This window comes from Catharus ustulatus, chromosome 1 (genome assembly GCF_009819885.2).
Source record: "Catharus ustulatus isolate bCatUst1 chromosome 1, bCatUst1.pri.v2, whole genome shotgun sequence".
In the NCBI taxonomy this organism is placed as follows: domain Eukaryota; kingdom Metazoa; phylum Chordata; class Aves; order Passeriformes; family Turdidae; genus Catharus; species Catharus ustulatus.
In genome coordinates this window covers 36,329,662-36,354,020 of record NC_046221.1, presented here as the reverse complement: position 1 = coordinate 36,354,020, position 24,359 = coordinate 36,329,662, and the positions used below count along the sequence as shown (strand labels likewise).

The 24,359-nt window shown below is 41.1% G+C and overlaps 1 protein-coding gene and 1 long non-coding RNA gene across 2 annotated transcripts in view; one reads left to right on the top strand and one right to left on the bottom strand.

The window, feature by feature from the left end:
- Positions 1–6,708: 6,708 nt before the first annotated feature.
- On the bottom strand, positions 6,709–10,985 carry LOC117000159. Its single transcript, XR_004418715.1, has 2 exons — positions 9,097–10,985; positions 6,709–8,054 (listed from the first exon to the last, which is right to left on the bottom strand). It is a non-coding gene; the product is annotated as an uncharacterized LOC117000159 (long non-coding RNA).
- A 29-nt stretch (positions 10,986–11,014) lies between these two features.
- SCRN1 (secernin 1) overlaps positions 11,015–24,359 on the top strand; it is a 37,337-nt gene continuing 23,992 nt past the window's right edge. Inside the window, exons 1-2 of the mRNA XM_033067575.2 lie at positions 11,015–11,063; positions 22,047–22,206. Of these exons, the coding sequence (XP_032923466.1) occupies positions 22,048–22,206 (159 nt within the window). The 5' untranslated portion in view covers positions 11,015–11,063; position 22,047. The remainder of the gene's footprint in view (positions 11,064–22,046; positions 22,207–24,359) is intronic.

The window sequence follows — 24,359 nt, the reverse complement described above, 5'->3', positions numbered from 1 at the left end:
AAACACAAAACTGGAGTTCAAAGAACTCTTTGGAGAGGAAGAAACCTTTTGCAATTGTCCATGGTTTCTTAAATGAAAGGACAAGGTATCTCAGGGACAGAATTTTTTCTGACATCACTAACCTTTGGGTCTATGAACACAGCAGTGTACTTGAAAAATTGATGCCCAAAGCTATGTAAGGATGCAAAGCAAATCCAGTTCTATGAGATTGCTGCATTGCACTAAGCCTTAGCTACTGCAGACTGAGACTCTGCATTCAAGGTTCTCAGTGCTGTAGGTGTGTTAGATGTTTCCCTGCCACCTAGTGTTGCAACTGAAGATTAGAGGACTGCTTCGTTGAACTGAGTTCAGCTGCAGAGGGCGTTTAGAGAGAGATGCCTGTCATTAGTGACAGCTGGGGAGAAAAGGAAAGTTGTAAATGAGGGTTTGCAGGGCTGTAGTGTTTTGGTTTTCTTCCAGCATCTGACATTTTGTGGGTGATGTTCTAAGTGACAGGGAATTGCAACCGTGTATTTTGTTTTCTGTAACCTGAGGTCTTTTCCCTCAGTGATGCCATCTGCTTTTCTTGAACCCACTAGAACTTTTGCTTCTATGGCTGAGAGTTTCAGTAAAACAGTGTAGGAAAATGTTTCCCTTCTGTTTTCAGCTCATTGCCTGCCCCTATTCTTTAGTTGTGAAGAAATAATGAATAGTCAGTACCTATTTAGCTATCCTTACTGGTCACATGGTTTTGCATATTGATTTTTTTTTTTTCTCTCATCACTTACAAAAAATCAAATTTGTCTGACTTGAGCCTGCCCAAGGCTGGTTGCATGTTCTGTGCTGGCTGTCTTGACTTCCGCTACAGTCACCAGAGCACTGGGCAGGGGACAGCTCATTGCATGTGTGTTGTTTATCTTGTATTGAGATAGCTGCCTTACCAAACAGTCTTTCTCTGTTGACTGTGGGGAACCTAGACCATTATTATAGCCTAGGCCAAGGGAGGATAGTAGGATATTAAGCTGATCTTTAAGGCAGTCTTGCCTAGGTGTGGGAATTGGCAGGTACCCAACCAACCAAAGGGGAAATACTCTGTGTGTGTGTGTGTGTGTGTGTGTGTGTGTGTGTGTGTGTGTGTGTACTGCTGGGAAGAGCAGAACTGAGACTTTCATTGGGTCTGAGAGAGTTTAAGGTCATTGTTTGCAGTGTTTAGTATGTTCTCAAAACTCAAAACATCTGGCTGGGGAATGAAAGCATAAAAGCATGGAATAAAATTTGCCTGTGTTACTGACCTAATACATTAAAAGTTAAGATTAAATAATGGGGTGCCAATATGTGATGCCAGTAAGGGCCAATTGTTTCTTTTTTTATTAAATAGGAGTTTATAGTCAGCGACTACTGTGAAATGTACACAGGCATAATCTTCTGCTTCGATTTTTAAAACATTTTGTAAATAACTTTCAGTGAACATATACTTACCTGTTAATGCCAGCAGAGTGTTAAAGCTGCATGACCAAGATGTCTTGTTTGGTGTTGTGTATAGGTTTATGCCAAATGAGAATATGTTTTTTCTTAGTAATTTTCTTGTAAGCTGTGTTAAATTCTGAAATCGAACTGATTTTTTTTTTAAGTGCAGAATTGGCAGCAGATTCGAGAAGTCACTTCAACTTGATTATCATTTGGTGCTGTTAAAAGTCCTCTTGTGAAGATGAAAGGCTTTCTTAGATAGAAGTAGCACTGCCTGTTTTAACCTCAATTGCATTTGCTGGTTAATCCACAGGGCAAATTGCTGCAGTGCCTGCAGGACACCAGAGGCAGGCAATCTGCTGCCTATCCTCTGAAGTGGGAAGGAATATTGGTACTTCAGTGGCACTCAGGAACTTTGGCTGGCTTGTGTGTGAAGTGTGAGGTGTATTTGCCCTGAAGAAACAAGCCATCACTGCATATCTGTAAAACATGGCACTTGAAAAAGTGGAGAGGGCTCAAAACAGAGCACTTTCCTTCTGCATCTTATAGCCTTCTTCAAACATTTCTTGTTGGTTTGTGGTTATTTGGAAAAATATATAGTGATATTTTTTAGAACTGCAGACTGTCATTCACAGCCAGTACCTAACGATTACAGTGGGAGTTGCTGTCTTCTGTAGGTACAGAAGCAGCCTTCAGAGCACATTTTATTTGAAAATTCTTGATATGCAGTGCAATGACACAAGAAAGCTTTTGGCAAAGCTTCAGGAATGGTGCTTTAGTCTGAAATGTTTTTTAAAGTTTTCTTTTTTGACACAAACTGACAAGGCAAACAGTATGAATCACTTTATTTGGTCTTAAATCTTTCCAGTAGCTTATGTCATAAAATTATATAATCATTTATATTGGAAAAGACCCTTAAGATCATCCAGTCCAAGTGTTAACTCAGCACTGTCAAGTCCACCACTCAGTCATGTCCAAGTGCCACATCTACATGTCTTTTAAATACCTGCAGGTGTTTCAGTGCCTCCTCCACCACATTCCTGGGCAACCTTTCCTGATGCTTGACAACCCTGTACAGAAAATATTTTTTTCCTAACATCCAACTAAACCTCTCCTGGCACAACTTGTTTCCTTTTGTTCTGTGCCTTGTAACTTGGGAGAAAAGCCCTACCCTCACCTCACTACAACCTCTTGGCAGGCAGTTGTAGGGAGTGAAAAGATTTTTCTCCCTCAGCCTCCTTTTCTCTGGGCTAAGCACTCTCAGTTCCCTCAGCCACTCCTCAGTAGACTTGTGCTCCAGACCCTTGAGCACCTTCATTCCCTTTTCTGGACGCACTCCAGTACTTCAGTGTCTTCCAGTGAGAGGCCCAAAATTGAACAAAAGATTTTGAAGAATTGAACCCAGTGCTGAGTGCAGGGGGACAATCACTGCCCTGGTCCTGCTGGCCACACTACTGCTGACACAAGCCAGGCTGCCATTGGCCTGTTTGGCCACCTGGGCTCACTTTTTTTTGGCTCATGTTTAGCTGCTGTTGACCTGCACCCCCAGGTCCTTTTCTGCTGGGCAGCTTTCCACTCTACCTCAGCCTGTAGCACTGCCTGGAGTAGATGTGACCCAGCACTGGGGGGTCAAACCTCATTCAGTTGGACTCAGCCCATTGATCCAGCCTGACCAGACCCCTCTGTAGAGCATGTCCTTGTGCTAACCAGGAATATCCCAAGTGTAGGGTGTGTTTTGGTATTTTAGTGAGTCAGAAAATTGCAGTGTTAAGTACATATTGAACAAATTGGTGCCATAATTTCTTTTTCATGATATCTTGAATGAAAGTAATACATAGTTGGTTTTCTGAGCACTTTGATGTAAAAAACAGGTTGTACAGGTCGGCCCTTAAATTTGTTGTACGTGTTCCCCACATCCCATCGTTTATGTTATGCTGTTAGATACAAGGTGTTCTATCCCTTGATCCAGAAATCCTAGTTTTAGATGCAGGTGAGTACCAGCAGGATTGGGAAACTTCACTGCTTTGGGGCATTCTGGGAAAAGACACAAAGCTGGGGAAAATGTCAGGGTGGAATTATGCAGTGATGTCAGAAATGCAAAATATTTTATTTCCTAGATCTTTTGGCATCAGCTTATTTGGAAGAAAGAGCACTGGTGGCCACTGATGCAGGGACTGCAAGTAATAAGGCTAGCTCCTGATTTGACTTTGATTAGAAACCACTGCTTTGGACAGTTCTTATATGGAGTTTAAAGCAAATTTTAAATTCACACTTCCAAGGTTTTTTAAAGAGTTTTCAGAATAGGTATGTTGAGTTTACTTCTTGAAAATACATTGGCCTCATCATACAGTTGTTGCAAGAACCTCCAAACATAGCCCAAAACACACTACTCCAAACCCCTTAATTTGTCTTCAATGCTGAATTGTTTTTGGTCAAAGGAAATACATCAAAACTGCTTATATTTGTATAATCCTGGACAATTTTAGCTTCTCTTGAAAGTTAATCGTAATGCTTACATTCTGTGTCCTAGTTTTCTCCTGGTTCATAGGAAAAACAATTCTCTGGCAAAATAAGAATCTTTCTTTAGCTGTACTGCTTCTGTTTTCATGCCTGTGCTTGATTACGTCAACAGTTTCACACAAGAAATATAATTGACAATCTCAGTAGGAGACTGTATATGGACAAAAACTTGGTTATCATCTCTTCCAGCCTGGAGGGGTTTCAGATGGAGGCTTCTACTGCATCACATTTCTTCCTCCTGGGAATTTTTGTTCCAAAAATGGTTGGTTTAGCTAGGGGTTATACCTGGTCAGAGACCATGTGGTATTTCTGTTGAATGATGTAAAAAAAAAAAGAAGGAGCTTGGTTTATCTGAAAAAGTTGCTGTGACAGAGGGTAGTTTCAAACATGTCAGGTAAATAACTTCTTGCAAATTTTCTGAAGGTCAAGTTTCCTTGTAGACTCGAGTTTGTCCAAAGGGATAATTTTTTTTTCTTTTTCCTTTTTACTTTTTTTTCCTTTTCTTATAACTGCTTTGCATCTCCATTGGATAAACAAGAATGAATCCACTTTTAAAATGTTAGGGTCTGGCTGCAGAAATCCAATGGAGCCAGCTCTTCAGAGCTCCCCAAATTCTAGCTATATTTTCTTCTAAAAATCTGAGGCTGATGCTAACTACCATTAAGAGCTGCTCTTCATTTTAGACATGATGCTTCTAATTTCTAGTTTGTGTCATGACCTGCATAAGGAGATTAAATGATGCAGGATAATTGATTCCTTATCTGGGAGTCAGACTGGAAGCATTAAATCAATCCTGTCCTCTTTCATGTTATTGCCAAAGCAGCTATGTTTCCTCTTCTGCCACTTTCCCTGAGTAGTGAACTAGATAATACCTATTTCTTTTGTGAGCTCTCCCTCTTTGGGAGTAAATAGCAGAGTTTAGCTCTAGTCTCTCTAATCTGCTGGGATATACCTTTAAAGACTAGGTTTTCATTCCACAAATGCAATTCACAATGTTTTTGGTGAATCTGTTTCTATCTCTGGGTAAGGACTAATTGAAAGAAAATCACGACCTGCTGGATTTTACTCTTAGCAATGCTGACCACAATACTTAAGAGAGACAAGACTGGTGATGTTCCTTCATTTTTACAGAAGGTGAGAATTTAATTTTGCATCTAAGTATCTCAGCCCTTATGTGCCATCATGTCTGTACTGCTGTTGTCTCTACCAGCAGCTGGGTTTAAACCTGGGCTTCGCATGTTCACCTGGACATCGTGATGTGCAGTGCACCCTGACGTAATACAACGCTCCACCTCTGCAAAACAGTCTGGAGCAAAGCTCCCTGACACGTGGTGCTCGTCTTGCAGCTGTGAAACAAGCACAAACTGCAGTGGGAGCACTTGTGGAGCAGAAGCAGCCAATGCTCCCATGTGTTTGGTACCAGATTCTGCTCCTGCCAACCTTAGCCAAACCCAGCTCACCACAGCACCTTCTGAAACAGCCACAACCTGCACCCACAAAGTGCTGGGGCTGTGTGGGGTGGGCTTTAGGGCACAAGTTCTGCTCTGCCAGACCTCTGTTGGCTTGGACCTTCACACCTTGTTTCCTGAGCAGGCAGCTGTCAGTGGGATATGTCAGAGCCTCAGGACAGACTGGAGCGGCACCAGGCTCATGCTGTCACACCACTTCTTCACACCAGTAAAGCTACAGGCAGGCTTGGAGAAAACACCAGGGCCCTTGGGCTGGGAGGGAATAGCAGAGAAGACAAACAGGAGAATATCTCTCCATACCATCCAGATTTTCGTGGCTGATATCCTCAGCAAATATGAGGAAGTTTAAAAACTCCTGGGTAATTTATTATTTATATTTTGCTGTTAAAATGTGTACATGAGGAGTAACATGCAGTCAGCATGGAACTTACAATACAGTGTGAGCTTTGTAGTTTTGCCCATGTATTAACTAATGTCTCCAGTTGTACCTTGTGGATAAGACCATTTATGTAAACATGGCCTCTTTTATGACAGAGATACTCAGTTGTGAGCATTTTAAGAAACACGTTTCCTATCCTTTTGGAAGTACAGCACCCAAAAGCACTCCTTTTATTTCAGTTAGAAATATTTCTGTTATCATTGATCTCTTCCTACCTTGCAGCAATCTACCCCTTCCATGAATAAGGAAAATGGCTTAATCATGGAGAGAGTTTTTTGGAGTCAGAACTCCTTGCAGGCATATTACAAAAGACCAAAACAAAACTCTCCAAGTTTTAAGTCTCCTGAAAAATGGAATACTGGAAAATGCTGCAGCAAAAACATTTGTAGCCCAGGAAGGACATGCCACTGCTCACAGTTCCCAGTGAATGATGTGTATGGGAGGAGAGAAAAGGCTGCTGACACAAGCACAACTTTAGCAGTACTCAGCAGACCTGTTGCTGTGGTTACTAACCAGAACTCCCCCCGAATGAGTGCTGTTTGCACTGCACCAGATGGCTGACAAATCACACAGCTGAATTAACTGTCCCCTGTGTTACTGTCCGATCTGTTCTCCAAGTGCTATGATTTAATTTGCAGCAATTCACACATAGATTATTTAGTCATGGCACACTAATATAAAACATGAAACTGCTGCAGATGTGCAGTCACTTTAATGAACTCCTGTATCACCCAAAACGATCATACCAAAAATATATTTTGTCTTATGTATTGATGTTCATGTTGTTGCAATTTGATGAACAGTGTTAAGCTAAAAAAAAAAAAAAGCTATGCCTAAAGTTTAATATAATTTTAATAACATTGTTACTGTAGCACATTTATTGCAGAGGGAAGTGAGATGCCTTTTGCAGTTCATCAGCCTGCCACAAGCATTTCTGAACAGGCAGCATCAAAAAACATGAAGCATAGATTATCGCGTTTTTCTCAGTTTCCAGGGTTCCAACAATAGATGAAGATTAAACAGGCTCATTGCATAAGAAAGTAATGCTGTTGCCTCTGTATTTTCTGCTGCTTTGTTGCCATTCCTGTCTTACCCTCTCAGGATGACAATCCACCTGCCTGGACTATTTATTATTATGAGTCTTCAGCTATTGTCAAGTGCTTTAGCCTTTTTTTTTTTTAACAAGTGGCATTCTAACACGTTATAAAAGCCGATAATAATAAATGTGTGTTGTGATACGTTTTAGAGTTACAAACATAAATATCCTGTCCCGGATTTCTGTGAATTAAAATAAAGAAAATGGCAAAATTTATGAAAACAAAGCAAGAGACTGATGACGTTTTGATACAACATTACTTCAGAAGTAGGCAACCTTTTTGACTGGGCAATGGAGCAGCTTGGTTGTGTGGTTCAGTGCTGTTGTGCCTAACAGGTTTCTGGACACAGAGTGACTGCAGCATGCCTGGAGTCCTTGTAGCATTCTGTCCCTGTCACACTGAGGAGTTGTGATCTGTTATGTCACTTGTGTAATGGGGATATGAATCACCTTCTGTGGTGCATGAGTAAGAGCTCAGCATCTAAGCCTGCAGTTGTGCCTACAGTCACATTTTATGTACAGCTGCAGCCATTTCCATAGATTAATCTTCAATGGTATAATTGGATAAAGAGGCTGCAGCCAGGATTTCTCCTATCTTTTTCATTTTGAACATTCACAGAACTCAGCAAGTGACATCTTTATTTTACATCATAATCCAGCACCTGCTGTCCTTTTTCTTTGTTATGGATGGAAGCCACCTTTAGTGTGAGAAAATTCTCTCAATTCTCTGGTCCAGTCTTCTGGTTATACAAAAATACCCCAAAACACCCAAATGCCATTGATACTTCTTGCTCTTTAGGTTCATACTATAACATCAGCTGAATTTATTTGCCTATGACGTAATTATCATCTAGGGTCTCACAGGCATTTTCAGTGTTTCTTACTCTGCTGTTTATAAGGAGCTCTTTTCTTCATGTAACTCACTATAAGAGGAATAATTTAAGTTTAGTGGGATGCCTTCATGTATATAGGCTTAGATTGCCTTAGCAATCTAGTACATTTCTTCTGAACAACCTGAGTTCCTCTGATTTTTAGGTCCTCCAAATCAGTGTTCTACCAGAAAGAACATGACAAAGATGGTGTCCTGAAATGACAAAAATTAATATCAACAAAAAAGTTATCTTGGCTGTACTACCCTTTCACCAAAACCTAAAATTTTAAGTCTCTTAATATAATTTCAACACTTAGGTGGTATTTTCTACCATCTACATTAAGACAACTTCTCTCCTAAACACAGTTTATTGAGAAAACTAGTCCCATCCACTGTACGTCTGCAGAGATGTTATCTTGAACTTGCAGAGGAAAGTATTTTGGAAATGATGAAACAAAGACTAGTGCTGCAGTCTCTTGATGATTTTGGGGTACTAGTTCTGCTGAATCAGCTATGATCTCCAGCTAAGGAGATGGTTAAAAAAAACAAAACCCCACTGTAACTTAAGCTGTATATTGCAGTGTCTGCCTTTTGTTCTCTTCCTTTCACATATAAAACATGGAACAAAGATTCTTTGAAATTCTCTTTTCTAAAGAGTTGTCCTTCCTGCTCTTCTTTGATTTTGCACCCCATTGGAAACCAATCTTTTACAAGAGAAAAATAACATTTATAAAATCCATCCATTCTGCTGTTATGTTTTTAAAGAGGAAATAATCAATAGATAAGCATTGTGGCTTTGAATTAATTATTACAATTTTGTGTTTTCTGTTTGCACAGCAGTCTCCATTCAAAGATTTTAAAGATGCAGCTCTGAGTAAAAACTCTCCCCATTTCTTGTGTGAGGTAATTTAATTACTGTGAGGCTACAAGATTTATCCAAAGCCAAGCAGCAAGCTTATGGCAGAACAACATACACCCCAGGCTCTCTCAATTCCCAGTACTGTGCTCTAACCACTCATCCTTGCTGCTTTACACAGTTCATGACAGCTTACACAGAAAGGAAGCATCAAGGATTTCTGTGTTGACAGTATGTAATCATTCTGTAGACAGTCTAATAATTCTTAGGTAGATTATACTCAGCCATAATCATCCCCAGTGCAATTAGAGAAGAGACTTAGTCATCTAAGTGAGCATAATATAGGTAATATAAGTGGTGTGTTATAGGATATAATCTAAACCCATTTCTAAATTGCACCTGCTCTTTTCATCAGCTGTCTTTCTGATTCTAAGAAGCAAGCTGCCTGTGACGCAGTTCATCCTTGATGTAACTCCAGAGCAAGAATTTGGGTCGTTATGTTCAACTAAACTTGTTACAATTAAATTGGTATAAAGTCTCAGCTTTTCAGCGATTCAGATCAGCTTTCAATTATATATCTTTAGCAGGAGATACACAGTCTTTTCTTGTTGTAAAACACATTGAAATGTAATTCTGATGACTGCAAAACTGATAGCAGAGGAAAACAAAGGTCTTGCTTAAAATATGTGATGGAAACCCTTATAGTATGAAGGGCTCCATGTTGCTAATGCCCAGCCCTGCTTTTTAAACAAAAGCATTGAGCCTAAGTAGTCCCTATTCAGGCTACTGATATACCCCAGAAAGGAGCAATGCCACAGTGTTTCACATTCACAGAGTCTGGGAACAGCAAACTATGTTCTCTCTCAGTTATATAATGAAGCTGCAACTTTTGGTCTGCATTGTACAGTATCCACGATTTCTGAACAGATGCAGATCCATGGTGCTGATGGGAGGAAATTCTTTTGGCACGTGCAGTTTCAGAATTCTTCCTTTATATTTTCTTTAAATGTAGAGTCCAATATGCAGATTCTGGCTTTTTGTTTTGTCTTAGCCTTAGGTCACTAAATCAGATCTTCTGATCTAACAGAATTTAGATATTTACCCATATTTAAGTGGCACTGCTGTACCAAACTAATATACTTGCTTCTAGTTTGTAATACTCTTTAATATCTCTACTGGCTTGTCTTTGCCTCGCTGACCTTTTCCCCTGCTTCATTTTAACCTTCCTATCTTCCCATCAAACATGGCAGTCTCTTCTGCACATTAAATGTCTGGTTTAACGCAGGAATTGGTGGAATGTGCAGCAAGGTTCTTCTTGAAGACAGAGATAGAAACATAAAGGTCCTGCCTTATACCAGCACCATATAACCATATGTGTTACACTATATTTAGCAGTTTAACCATTTATGCAGGGACCTGCATCATTATACTTAGCAGTTAAACTATTTTCACCTCTGTATGGAGGCATGGGTTGTGTGCTGAGGATGGAGCACAGAGGACAGCCCCATTTGGGCAGGTTTGGCTGCTCCACATGCCATGGCTGAGGGGTGCTGGCCCTCAGAGGACAGCGGGTACTGCTTTGCTTTGGACCTGGTGGTGCTGGTATTGCTGCATCCAAAGAGCTGAGGGGTCCCTGGAGGTTCAGCTGCTGGGGCAGGAGCCCACTGTGACACTTCTCATGCAGCAGCAGGGAATTCCTCAGTCATGAACCACAGAATAACAGAATTAATTAGGTTGGAAAAGATCTCCAAGATCATCGAGCCCAACATTTGACTGATCACCTCCTTGTCAACCACAGCATGTCACTAAATGCCACCTCAGTTGTTTCTGGAACACTTCCAGGGACGATGGCTTCATCACCTCTCTGGGCAGCCCGTTCCAATCCTTAACAACACTTTCCTTGAGGATACTTCTCCTGATGAGCTTTGCAAAGTTTGGAGAACTCCTTGCTCAGCAGTTTGATGGTTAATGAAATAGCAGCCATATTTAAAACACCCACTTCACTTCTAGACTTACCCTCTGTGTGAGACAGAGGAACTCAGCGGTAAGACTGAAACGGAATAAAAAAGCCCCCGACACACTCTTGGTCCTCAAGGCGGGCTGAGGATAACACGCCGAGCGCTGACGGCTCTCCGCGGCATCACTGAACGGGTCGGGTGGGACGGGACCACACTGGGGCGTCTGCTCCGGGCATCCCAAAGCACGGGCGCGGGCTCGTGTCCTGCAGACGGTTCTGGAGCGGCTCCGGTGCGGGAGTGGCCGCAGCACGGCGGGGCTCGGCGCGGGGCGTGCGGCGGCTGCGCGCGCAGGGGGCGGGGCCGGGCCGCGGGGCCGAGCGGAGCGGGAGGAGCGGGAGCGGCGCTCAGGTACGGGAGCGGTGCCGGCAGCGCCGCGGGGCAGGGCGGCAGCTGCCCATCGCTTCTCCATCGCCTCCCCATCGCCTCCCCATCCCTTCTCCATCACCTTCCCATCGCTTCTCCATCGCCTCCCCATCGCTTCTCCATCACCTCTCCATCACTTCCCCATCGCCTCCCCATCACCTCCCCAACACCTCCCATCGCCTTCCCATCTTCTCTCCATCGCCTCTCCATCACCTCTCCATCACCTCCCCGTCCCCTCCCCGTCCCCTTCCTGCTCGGAGCGGCGCGGCCGAGCTGCTGTGTTACTTCTCGGCGCGGGGAAAGTGCCGGGGGCTGCGGGCAGTGACCTTCCCTGTCAGTCTCGCCCTGCCAGCTCCGGGCGGCGGCGGCGGACGCGGGGGGAGGAAGGAGCGGGGAGGCAAGGAGAGATGCAGGGAGGCAGAGCAGGAGGGAGCCGTGGGGGATGGCGTGGGAGGGGAGCAGTCCGTGGGGGATGTCGCGGAGGATGTCGCAGAGCCGCTTTCCCGGAGCCGGTGCTGGCCATGTCCCCCCGCGGCTCCGCGCTCCTGCTCCGCGCTGGCGGAAAGCCCCGAGCCGGGCGGGCTCTGCGGGGCCTCCCGAACCGGGGCTGCGCCGCCTCCCCCGGGCCGGCGGTGCGGGAGCGCTCAGTGCTGGGAGCTGGCAGCAGCAGATGCTGTCCCCGGCTGTCCTTTGCCTTCCCGTTTGAAGCAAGGCTCTCCGCCTCTCGTCTTCGCTGGCTGCACTCTCTAATCGCTGCTGTTTTCCCTTCGGCTCTTTAAGGACCCGGCGAGGGTTGTTCCCCCCCATCTTTATCTTGAAGGTGCCTTTTCATGTGGTCACCTTGAAACCTAGATGCCTTCATGTGCGTTTCTAAGCATATTGTTACGCTCAGGTAGGCATGTGCTGCTTTCAGTCACTGACGAGCAGATATACCCTCCTGCTGGAGCCTACAAAACTGACATCTCTATTTATGCTCCTATAATAATTCTACAGGCTATGATTAATCTGCCTTAAAAAGAAAATTCTCCAGTACAGAGAGTTAAAGGGGAAATAAATCATATTAAACCAGATTCTCAAACAGAAGACAGCTTAGGGCCTTGATCCTATGAATGCACATGCTTGTAAATCTATCCCTACGAAAAAGTGACACAGAACTGAGAAAAGCCATCCATACCCGTAAGATATGAAACTTTAATAAACCCAGAGAAATTATTGTGCTGCAGTAAACTTGGTAAAGATTGTGATGCAAACTATGTGTCTGTGTTAACTAACTTAAAAGATAATAAGTGGTGGGAAGTGGAGTGACTACTTATTTGGTTACAGACTACTACAGTTTCAACTATTCTCTAAAAGCCGTTTTAGAATTAGTGATTTAAGGCACCTCCAAACAAGCTGTTTTGTTCATAATATGCGCTCTAAATCTTCCAGCCAGGCAAAACAAAATCTTGAAAACCCTTCAATCATATTCTACTTAGGAATATGTGAACACAGGACTTTCAGCTTTTTGAGGTGAACCAACACTGAAATTAACTTAAACCATTTATAATGCTGTGGACTTTTGTGAGTAGCTTATGTCCCAGAGCTTACATAAACTGTCTAAAAAGGCAGGTGTTTTATTAAGGCAAATGGGATGGATGAAAATCCTTTATTGATATCAGTCCATTTTGTCCTCCCCACAAAAGTAATTTCAACACTTATAACTTGAGATTTTTAAAGATCTTTTCCAGTTTTGAAAGATATTTGTAGCTTTTGTTGGTTTTATTCTGGTAAAGTATGATTTAAGCTCCATTTATTTACTTTATTTACTGTGCCAAGGTTGGTATCTTTGGAAAAGGGCAGTGAATTTGGCTCTCCACCCTCTCCTTCAGAAATCAACTGTGGATGCTTTATGCAAGCTTGCATGTCGGAAAGTTTGCAAGATGTTCAAAGCTTTTAGTAAGAATTTCTTTATTATGAACTTGAAGAATTGTGAAGATGGACATTGTCCACATATTGCGTTTTTCTCTTTGCTGTAAATTCAGCAGATTGAGAAACTGAATTGCTACCCAGACCTGCCTCTCTGCGAAGTCCCCAAATTCCTGATTTCTGACAGAATGCTGCGAACTCATGGATAATGTTGCGTCACTTTCTGTTTTTTAGGGTATACTTAAAACCAGAGGCAGACTTCCAGAGAGCTACTTAGATGCTTTTTATTTAGCGCCTTGCTAACATAAGAATGTTGCTAATTTGAAAGGACGAGCAGTCGGCGCGCATTAGGCAGCTGCTGATGTGAGGCGGTGCGCAGGGACGCGGACCCGGCTGAACCCCAAACGCGATTGTGCCGCCTCTTTACAAACAGCAAAAGCTGCACGGCCGAGAGTTATGCAGCAGTCTGCAACTTCTCGTTATACAACTTGGGTGTTTGTACAAAGATGCTTTAGGTGCCGGCAGCTCCTAACAAGGGTCGCTGCCCCAGTGACAGAAGCAAGAAAACAGGTGCTTCCCCGCAAGATGGGGAGTGTTACAAATATGACCTTAAACTGCGGGCTGGGATAAGAGCCACAAAAGGGATTGAGTTCTGTGACTGCTTGGAGACTCAATTAAGAGCAATGACACCCACTCAGCGAAAAGTCTGTGTAAATAATGAGTTTTCCCTGTGTGTGCAGCCTGTGATGGAAATGAGGCTGAAATCTGTTGTCTTCTGGATGACTGACCCTGATTTGTTTTTAAATAGCACTATGTTTTCATTAGCATAATTCAGATTACATGGGGCAAAAAATAAAATCCTGTCTATTTTGAGAGATGCCTGCTTTGAAAGCAAGGACATACTTTGAACAAGGGTGTGTTACAAAATTAAAATAGAACTGGCTGGTCAAGGAATTTGTAAACTTTTAAAACAGCTGAGGTCTCACCATTTGTTAGGATTTAAAGTGCTGAAGAGTTTTAGAATGCTCATTTCATGGCCACTACCTGATATTTTTAGGACAGTCTGAAGAAATCTGGCAGCTGTTGCCAGGAATATTCCAAATTTTCCCACATACAGCAAGATAAATATTTTCAATTCCTTCCAGGCCTGTTATACTTTTGTTCAGTTAAATGACTGAAGGGAGCATACAGCTTAGCAAAGCTTTGAAGTGCAACTTGATTTTATGCCTGTCTGTGGAATTGCTATTTCTCATAATTCAAAAATAAAAGAGAAAAAGGACAAAAAGGCCATTCCAAAACCCTGACTGAAAGTTTGAACTGTTGCCTATTTTGAGTAAATTCTTGAGAAATTTTCAGCATGTAGTTAATGCAAAAAAATAAAAAAGTGTTGAGCATGGCTTGCTAAATTTCAGCACCTGATTAAACTCCTCTTGGATATCTTGTCAGCTTGGAGAGACAGAAACAATCACAGTGGGATGTTCACACCTCCAAGCAGTAAACTGGCCTCATCATCCATTGGTAGTTAAGAAAGAGTCAAACAATTTGCCTTAAGTCTGATAATGAAATGTCCAAACCATAGGGACACAGGGATCTGGCATAATTTTGTGCTTTATATTCAGGAACAGTCTCTGTTTTCTAATTTCTTTATACATGCAACCTTCCTCTGTCTTGATAAGTCATGCATTAAAACTGTCCAAATCGTCAATTAAAAAAAACAAAACAACCTTTTCAGTGTTTCCTTAGATGGGAACAGTATTATTATTGTGCCTTTCAGTTTACTGTCTTTGTTCTGTGCCTGCAGCTGAATGAATTTTGCTTTTCATTTCTGCTTTTGGAAGCACTGCTTTTCTGCAGGGTGCAGAGATCACGTGTCTCTATATGCATAAGATGCTGGGCTGGATTCCTAAATGGAAATACAAGCTTGTCTCAGGCACAAGAAACATCTTAATTAGAAACAACTCAGCCCTGAACAAAGTTTTCGCAATTGTAACTGACCTTTCTTTTGCCATCCCACTTGAAATATGGTAGAGCTGAGAATAAATGATGCATGGCCCACTCCATATATTCTTCCTTTCCTAATGAGACAGCCTTGATCCAAATCTGAGGACCCTTGTTCATAGACTCCTCTCTGTTTTTTATTGTAAATGTTTCTTGCAGGTTAGATCACTTACTCTTTCTGGTTGCAGAAAACAGGTTTGTTGAAATCTTTAAATGTTAACTGAAATGGTTCAGCAGTATTAGCACAGCTGGGTTTCTGTTTTATAAAAGCACAAAATGTAGTGAGGAATAATCATCGTTTAATGCACAAAGCCCCATTATATGTCTACATAAAAGATTTAATGTGCTTTCTGGACCTCAAAAGCAGCTCAAATCACTTTTGTAAGATAAATATTAAAGAAAATTCTGTCATCTCCAGAATGTAGTCCAAACTTAGCAGCAAGGAATTTAGCAGCCTCTGTATTTCATCTACCTAAAGCACCTGTCAAAGACCAGCTTTAAAATGAAGAAACCAAAGAAGGAGGGTGGAAATATCAGACTACATGATCAATAATATCAATATTCTGACCAAACTACTGTAGAGGTCTGAGATTAAATCCTAGTGTTAATACTACCACACTTGTTTTTGTGGACAGCTGTGCTGTCTTGAAAGCATTATGTTGATTATTGACAGCATTAATATTGGGTTATCTAGGACGATCACAGATGTGCTTGAAAAACTGGGAATTAGGAGAGGTTTAGTCTTCATCCTGTACAACACTTTGATCATGTCTGAGCTTCAGAGAGCTTGACAGCTAAACCAACAAAGCTCTTGACAGCTAAACCAACAAAGCTCTTGAAGACAAGCAGAGAAAATGCTTGAAAGATGAGTCTGTGTGATGTTTCTATGCAACCTCACTAGGGTGAATGAAAGCAAGATATGTTGTCCCTTGCTCCATCCATGCTTGCTAGCATAGCTATGCTGAGTGATGAACACAGCAATTATGCTCCTGGGTGAAGGTTTGGCTTGATCAAGCAGAAGTTTTGCCAACTTCTGAGTCAAATCAATACAAAGCAAATTTTACAGCTGAATGCTACTCATCCCAGCACGAGGTGAATGCTTTTCTGGTATCAGTGCTCACTGCTTGGTCTCACTACAGCTTAATGTCCTTAATATCTGCTTGAGTGTTGCTTCAGTTTCGGGTGAAGAGGATCTGTATTGGTGGCAGCTAACTTGTCATGTAGCACCTTTTACTTTATACATGATAATGACTAGATATTATTAAATTTTTGAGCAAGAGACTATATTGTGTAGAAAGCAACTTCTGCATAGTGTGTTAAGGGCAGAACTGTTTGTAGACCTACATCACTTACAATATCTTAAATGGTGTGTTGCTGGGAAAGGACTTGCTCTACACAGGAATAGCTGCTTCAGAACTCAGTCATCTGGTCTAAATCTCACTAATAGCTACTAATTAACATTTCAGAAACTTATATTAAACCCAAAGGGTTTTTATATGTGATGTTAGTGGCATCTCTGGCTTTTCCTCAGAAAAAGTTGCAGGGCATTAAGTGAGCAGCAATTAAAAGAAGTGTGAAGAGCAAATATTGATTTAGTTCAATATTTAGTTCAATGAGTTAAATTTCAGGACAGATCCTTACTTTCACCCCTTTTTTCTCACACCAGTTCTTTTTATCACTTCCTAGTGAGTGCTGCACTTTCATTATAAACCTATTGTTTTGTTTTTCATTTGACAGAAAAGACAGAGAAGAGAGCAAATCCAGTTGTACTGTTACAAGTTTTGGAATTACTTGAACAATAGCTTGTTATAAAAGCTTCAAGATCACAATAGTTCATAAAACCGAATGTTTATTTTTGGTAATTTTTTTTCTTAATATGACAGCAACTGAAAGCTGCTGGTGGTGAGCCAGTTTTCACATAATTTGTAGCTTTGTAAAACTAGTAATTACTTTGGGCTTATTGTCTTCAGGTTATTTTGGCAAACAAGGAAAAGTAGTTGACTTTAAAAGTCAAAATCTATTTGATGTGGGATGATAAAGTTATTTTTCTGAGAAGTAATTTTATTGTAGCAGTCAGATTCTTGAGCTTTATAAAAGATTATTGCAGTACCAAATTACAGTTTTCAGAGAAGTACACAGTGTTATTCTGGAAAAATAACAGAATAAAATCCCAAGGAATCTAGAGTGAGTTACTATTAAAATCTTCCTTTCTTTAGTTTGGACTCTGTCATGCTAAGCTGACAGTGCTTTATTGTGGATGCATAGCTATTTCAGTTTTCTTGGGCTGGGGGGAAGGAAGGCTCCAAAGCACACTGAATTATTTATGCCTGTCTCTATTTTCTTAAGAGTGTTCAGCCTCTGACACTCATGTTCATGAGGTGGAGGATGGGATACTGTAATCTCTATTCCATGTGTTAATCTCTCTTCTAGCATTATTTATCTGTTCATTTTTTTGGAAGTGAAAAATGACATCTAAACAATGCTTCTGTTAGATTGTCACAACCTCTATGTACAGATTTAATAGCAATTTTATTCTGTGATGAACACTACAAATTTCTGATTGTGGATAGATATTTACTGTAATAATACAGGTTGTTCTAATTGGAATTAGTGAGCTTTAATATGTATCTGTGAGACCCTCATGCTTTGAAATGGAAAATACTCCCGAGTAAAATGTTTCAGGTTTTGATATTTTCAGCCTGAAAGTTGCTGTTCTATGTTTATCAAGATTTATGGGTTAGTTTTCCTGAGGTGGTGCTAGGCAGTGACACACCCATGTTCACCCTATTTCAGGAGCAGAGAGATGTTCAGACATGTTTATAAGGCCCTGGTAATTGTTGTACCTGTTGTTTCCCATTGTGATATTTGAGAAAAGCAATGAAGCTGTGGAGACTGAGTCCTATGAGGAGCAGCTCAGGGAGCTGTGGTTGTTCAGCCTGGAGAAGAGGAAGCTCTGGAGAGCCCTTATTGCTCTCTACAGCAGCCTGAGAGGAAGCTGTAGCCAGGTGGGGGGTCAGCCTGTTCTCCAGGAAACCAGTGACAGGAGACACGGAAATGGTCTAGAGCTGCACCAGGGGAGGCTCAGGTTGGACATCAGGAGGAATTTCTTCACTGAAAAGCCTGTTAAGCATTGGAACAGGCTGCCCAGGGAGGTGATGGAGTCACCATCCCTGGAGGTGCTTAAGAAATCCCTGGATATGGCACTTAGTGTTGTGATTCTGTGGTTGCCCAATGATTGTTACTCTTTTCTTTCTGCATTAAAATGCTTATAAACTCAGTACTGTCGGTTTTACCACTGACAGTAGTGGTGATAAATTCATACAATTAATTTGGCTTGTCAGGTGTTAAATGGGACTTATCACAATGAGAAAAGATCTTAATAAAGAAACTTGTTAAGTAAGTCTTCTTTATAGTGTCAGAATGCAGGAGACTGGAAAAAAAAATGACCAGGTGGTATATTGCATCCCTGCTGTAACATGGTTTTGTCAAATAAAAAATAGCAAGTGGAGTATATTAGCTTGTGGCTGCTGCTCAGAAATCTTTTCTCAACATTTGTGCCTGCAGTGATTTGAGGTTGACCAAGCATGATGCCTGATAACTCCCTGCAAGTGCAGCAGTTTTGATGTAGTGGCACAGCATAATGTATAGCTCTGTTTATTTTCAGGGCTTGCATATGCAGAGTGATACTGGATACAGCCTAGCATGGTGTGTACAGTCCCTGCTTCTGAGCTTGCAGTGGCCCAGCTATGAGTGTAATGGTTTGCCATCGAGACATAAGTGTCTAAGAATGTAGGTCTGAGCTACGGTCTGCTGAGAAAATCAGTGTGCTTAACATGCTCAGTGGTAAAGAGCTGCATGAACAGGCAGCAAGCTGTTCTTTGAGATCTATTTGCAGTCATTCCCTGTGTTTTCTAAGGTTTTCAGGATTACCTTTCACTGGAGGAACAAGCTCTCTGAAAAAAAGTGTAGGAATTATAACAGTAGGTGGTTTTATAAGTAATGCTGATTTATCAGAGGTGCTATGAAGGAGTGCTCTTTTCCTCCTGTGGGTGAAAGATGTTTGATCACTATTGAGCCATGTAGGCATTCAGAGGTGGAAAATATGTGAAAATTAGCATGAGGACAACCTGAAGCTGAATAAAGAAAAGAAGAACATGAAGTAAGCAAGTAGAATTGTCCTGCTTAGATAGGTGGCTGCTAACAGGCTGCTTCAGCTATGTGATGGAGGAAGACGAAGTACAGTAGAGTTTTGAATAAATAGAGGTCGTGGGTATATCTGAGAAATGGCCATCCTTGTCATATTCAAAATGAACCAGATGAGGTTCAGGGAAAAAGCGCTACCTAGCAAATTGAGTAGAATTAAACTGCAGCAGATTGCTAGATGGCTTACTTTTCTAAAATGTAATCTGAGGTCGTAGTGCAAACTCCTCCACTGACAGTCATGTTTTCAGGATAAGGTTGAAACATTTGGCATAGTGCTTGACTGTTGTATACTCCCCTGTGAGAACTACACTGGGTTGAAATGACCTCTAGTTACTGGGCAGCTTGCTCGTGCTTATGAAATATACTGTGTGTTGAAGGGAACTCTAGTTATAGAGGAACTTAGTCACACTTTCGTGCTTAAAAAGCATTATCAAAATGACAAGTTTGGTTTTGGTTCAGTAACTGTTGGTATATTTAAGGAAAAAAAAATCCCACAAATACACTTACTCATACTTTCATACTTAAAAAGCATTACCAAAATGGCAATTTGTTTTAGGTTCAGTAACTGTTGGTATATTTAAGGGAAAAAAAAATAAAATCTCACACATACAGTTGAGACTGTTTATTTCAGGGAGGTTTCAGAATTCTGAAGGGCATTTTATACCTACAAGCTTTTAATTCTTTTCCCCATCTCCTCAGATATGTAAATGTCTGCCTTACATACCTTCATATTTGTTCAGATATAGAATGTTGAAACTTTTCCCATCTTTTTAAGCCTATCTGCCAATATGTTTAAGTATTAATTTAATAAAAATTAGTATTGTATTTAATTTTAAACTTTCTTGCTAGGCTCTTGGATGCCTGATGTTTTTCAGCTGTCATGTATTTCAAATGAATCTGCTTAGTTAGTGTTTAAAATAAAGGAAATACTTCTTTTGAATAGTGAGGTCCAGACTAAATCTGCAAGTTGTTGAAGATTTTGGTTCATCTGGCAACGTATCAGAAGACAAATTTGGCATGCTAAAAGATGAGTTACCTGAAGGCAGATGGGAACTCTCAGAGAGCTGGAAAGCAGTTTCATTGACATCACCAACACAGCAATACTCATACTTGGAGTAATTCATAGCAAAGTACTGGATGGTTTCATTAGTGATGAAGGCTGGGCAACACTCTACAGACACACCACATTCCAGTTAAACCACAGAGGCAACTGAAGTGGGGATTTTTATCATGTCCATGTGCAGGACACTCCTGTAGAACCAGTCCCAGATTTAGAGGCACAATAGGCAGGTCTGCATCCCCAGTGTCCTCTGACAGATGTGTTTTATCAGCTGAAGTAATTCCAGTTCCAAGCAACTTGTCCTTTCCCACTGGTCAAAACTCTGCTTATGAAAAGGGATTTGTTTGTTCCCTAATGCATTTTCAGCTCAAGTGGGTGAATATAATTTTACCTAAACAGAAAGATTGTGTGAGTTCCCTGGACAATTCATTGCCTCTCATTGTGTTGGTAGAGGGCACTTCTAACATGGATCTGCTTGACTTTTTTTTGCAAGGTTGAACATCTGTGTGATCTGTTCATAGTCCACAGGCAAACAATTACCATTTTATGGATTACAGTCTTTATAGAAAAGGAATTCTTCCTCTGTTTTATTTTCTGCTTTTCAGTGAGAAATGTGTATTCAAGTGGCACGGCTTAAAAAATTAAAAAAAAAAAAAAGAAAAAGAAAAGGCAAAATTTGAATGTTTTGAAGCATATGCAAGCTAATGATAAAAATGCAGCTTTGAGCACTTCCCCATGCCCAGCATTGTCTTGCAGATGAATCTGGGAAAACTCATGTGCTGGTTGTTTCTAAGGAGTTCAAATATGTGCAAGTATTTTTACTTCTTCAGGATATTGTGGAAGACAAAAGGAAATTGTTTGTTTATTTGGGAACTGAGTTTCTATTGCTGTGATAAGAACTATGAAGAAATCTCAGACTGTCTCTGTTGAGTGCCTTTTTAACAAGTGATAAACACCCTACATTTTTCTGTTGTAGGCATATGTGCCAGAAGTTTTCCTGAATAGTGGAAAAAAAATCAGATGTAGCAATGTACACAAGACCAGCTACAGTAGTGCAATAGTCCTGAAACAGTTTGTAGTTTTTCTTAATATATTGTCATTGCAAACACTTAAAATTATCCTATAAATATTTCACATTAGCCTACATAAACAAATAAACAGCAATCAATTAACTTCAGGTAAGAGCAGCAATGCAGACAAACCACAGAGAAAATAAAGTGCAATTAGTGCTTCAGTCTCTCTCCCATCTGAGTAGATAAATTGACTGATGTAATTTTTGATGTAATTGTGCTGAACCTTTGTTCTGTTTCCAGTTATGCTATTGTCCTCTCTCAGGAATCCCTCAAACATGTTTTATCTTTCCTTTTTAAAAATATTAAAGTGCATGTGAACAGAGAGAATAAATTATTTAAAGTTATTCCGTGTCCCTGCACTTGTCTGAGTCAGCAGAATACATCTAGGTCATGCATTCCCAAGCAGCTCCAGTGCAGACTATCTTCTTTCAGTGGGGACTAAGCAGACTCGTTAAGGCACAGTTCTCTTGCCTTTTTTTCCTATTTATGCCTTCACAAAGCTTGGGAGAAAAAGGATGAAAATGATTATATTTTTAAAATTAAATTCAGATAAGCTTCCTTTGAGCCAGCCTGTTTCTTCCCTTATCACTGGACAATCAGCTGACAGAGGGAATGCATTCCCTCTTAGCTACAGTTAGTACCATCAGGCTGAATGATTCTCTAATGTATGCAGTTATAAATAAAAAACCCACTAGTTTTGGTTTTTTTTATGTTTTCTTTCCATTCTAGGATGGCTGCAGCTCCTCCAAGTTACTGTTTTGTAGCCTTTCCCCCATGTTCTAAAGATGGGCTGGTGGTATTTGGAAAGAACTCTGCACGGCCCAGGGATGAAGTACAGGAGGTGGTCTACTTTGCTGCTGCAGAGCACGATCCAGGAAGCAAAGTTGAGGTAAGGGTGAATTGTAGCATTCAAACTGTGAGAAATCATTGTTATTGGAAGAAATTAATACTGCCTTGTTTCCTCATCAGCTTGTGGAGTCCTTGCTTGCTTCACTCAAATCTCTTGAGAAGAAAAAGACAAGATTTTTTTAAAGTCTGAAAATGAAACTCACAAAATAACTTTTTCAATTGGGGAAAAAATCCTTGCCCTCTACTTTTTCTGTCAGACAGGCACAACTGTTCACATCTCAGATTCCTGCACCACATAGTCTACTGATTTCCTTTTAAGGGGAAAATATCCTGGCTAACTGGAACTAGAAGCAAATTTTCAGAGTGTGTCACATGCCAAATGAATTATTCTCATTCATGTTTGTTGTTTGGCAGTAATGGGACCTGACTGTGCTACACAGGTTGAAAAACAGGTGGCTAGAAATCTGTGACTTGAGGAACTTGTGCTCTAATAAGGGAATGAGAGAGGAGGAGAATGAGAGTACGCAAGCTTTGTAAGCCAGACTTAAGTCTTGCACATGCCTTTGTCTCTGTTGGCGTGTTCTGCAGCTGGGCACCTGCATCATGGTCAGCTTATAGTGCTGTGGTTTTTCTCTGAATCCAGGCTGGGTGTAGAGTCCTGAAGCTGGGCACTGATGCTCCACTGCCAGGAGCTTTTAGAATCCACAGGTTCTTGCTCTGACTGCAGCTGGGAAAGCAGAATCTGTGAGGTTCCCTGCATTCAGCTTTCTCCTGCCCCTGTGGCTGTGCAGAGGGCTGAGGACAAGAGGTGTTCTGCACCAGGCTGATGTCTCTCATCCAAACAGGTCCTTTATGGATCCAGTTGTCACTTACCCAGAAGATATCCAAAGACCAGTGCCAGTTTTAATTCTGTTTTTCAAAAGGGGTGATTTCCAGATTTCAGAGGGTTTGGTGCTCTTCTTTCTAACAGTTAACATTCTCTTAATTCTTTTTGCTGCCAACATCTAGTACAACTAATGCATTATTAAATGGTTTAATTTTGGATGTAAAGAAATCCCCTCCCCCAGGAGCACTATGTGCAGTTAAGTGCTGTAGCACCTTGTAGACGTGCTGGCATATGTAACACAAGTGTGACAATAAGACAAAAAGAAAGCTTCAGAGCAGTTTGTTTTAAAAAACCTCTTGATAGAACTGGAAGTGAAAAAAAAAGTTCGATTACTGGAGAAGAAGAACTTTGGAAAGCTTCTTTGTTTTGTATCCTTAATGGAGAATAATCTGTAAGAACTTACTGTAAGAGTTCTTGATTCTTTTGGTCTCTTTGCCCCATATCTTATTCTTTGATGAAATTGTCATAATTTGCTGAAGCATATAATTAAGCCATATATAATCTACTATTCTTCCTCTTTCACACCATGATTAACCAGTTTAATGCCTTTTTTTTAGAATTCATTCATAAACTCAACTCTTTGGCCACACCTTTAGAAGCAGGAAGCATAATTCCTTTTCATAGCACAACACAGTTTGCAGATTTAGTCTACCAAAAAGGATCCAAAAAGAATCTGCAAGAATTCTCCTTAAATGCTGAAATTTTTGTTTTAAATCAAGATAAAGTTAGTTGCAGTGTGGTGAAGATGCACTTTTAGATGACAGACTGGAGTGGGCCTTTTTTTTTCCCTAAAGTAGGGGCTTAAGTCCCAATTAATGGATACTTTCGCTTCTGCTGGTCTATGCTACTATGTACAGTAATTTCAGGATTATAAGCTGCACCTGATTATAAGACACACGTTACAATACAGAGTGTGATAAAAGGTATCTATTCTATCACCATCTGTTGAGGGTGGGGGCACTGATCCTTATCTCAGTGGGAGATATTCTGCTAATGGGCCATCCATTGAAACCAGGCGGGGCATTGTTCTTTATCTTTTCACAACTCATCCTTCCTCCAGGGAGTCATTTTCTGCTAATGGCCCATTGAGTCCCACTGTGTGACTGATAAAATTACTTCATCCCATTGGAAGTTGCTCCTGCCAGGGGGAAGACCCCAACATTTCTTACCAAAATAAAAACAGAGGTTTTGGGACACTAAGGGAACCTCTTTCTCCACTGGACTCCAGAGGAAAACCGGATTTCTCCACATCACCACTGGACCTCCGGAGGGAAACTGCACCTTGTACAGGAGCACTGTTTCAACTG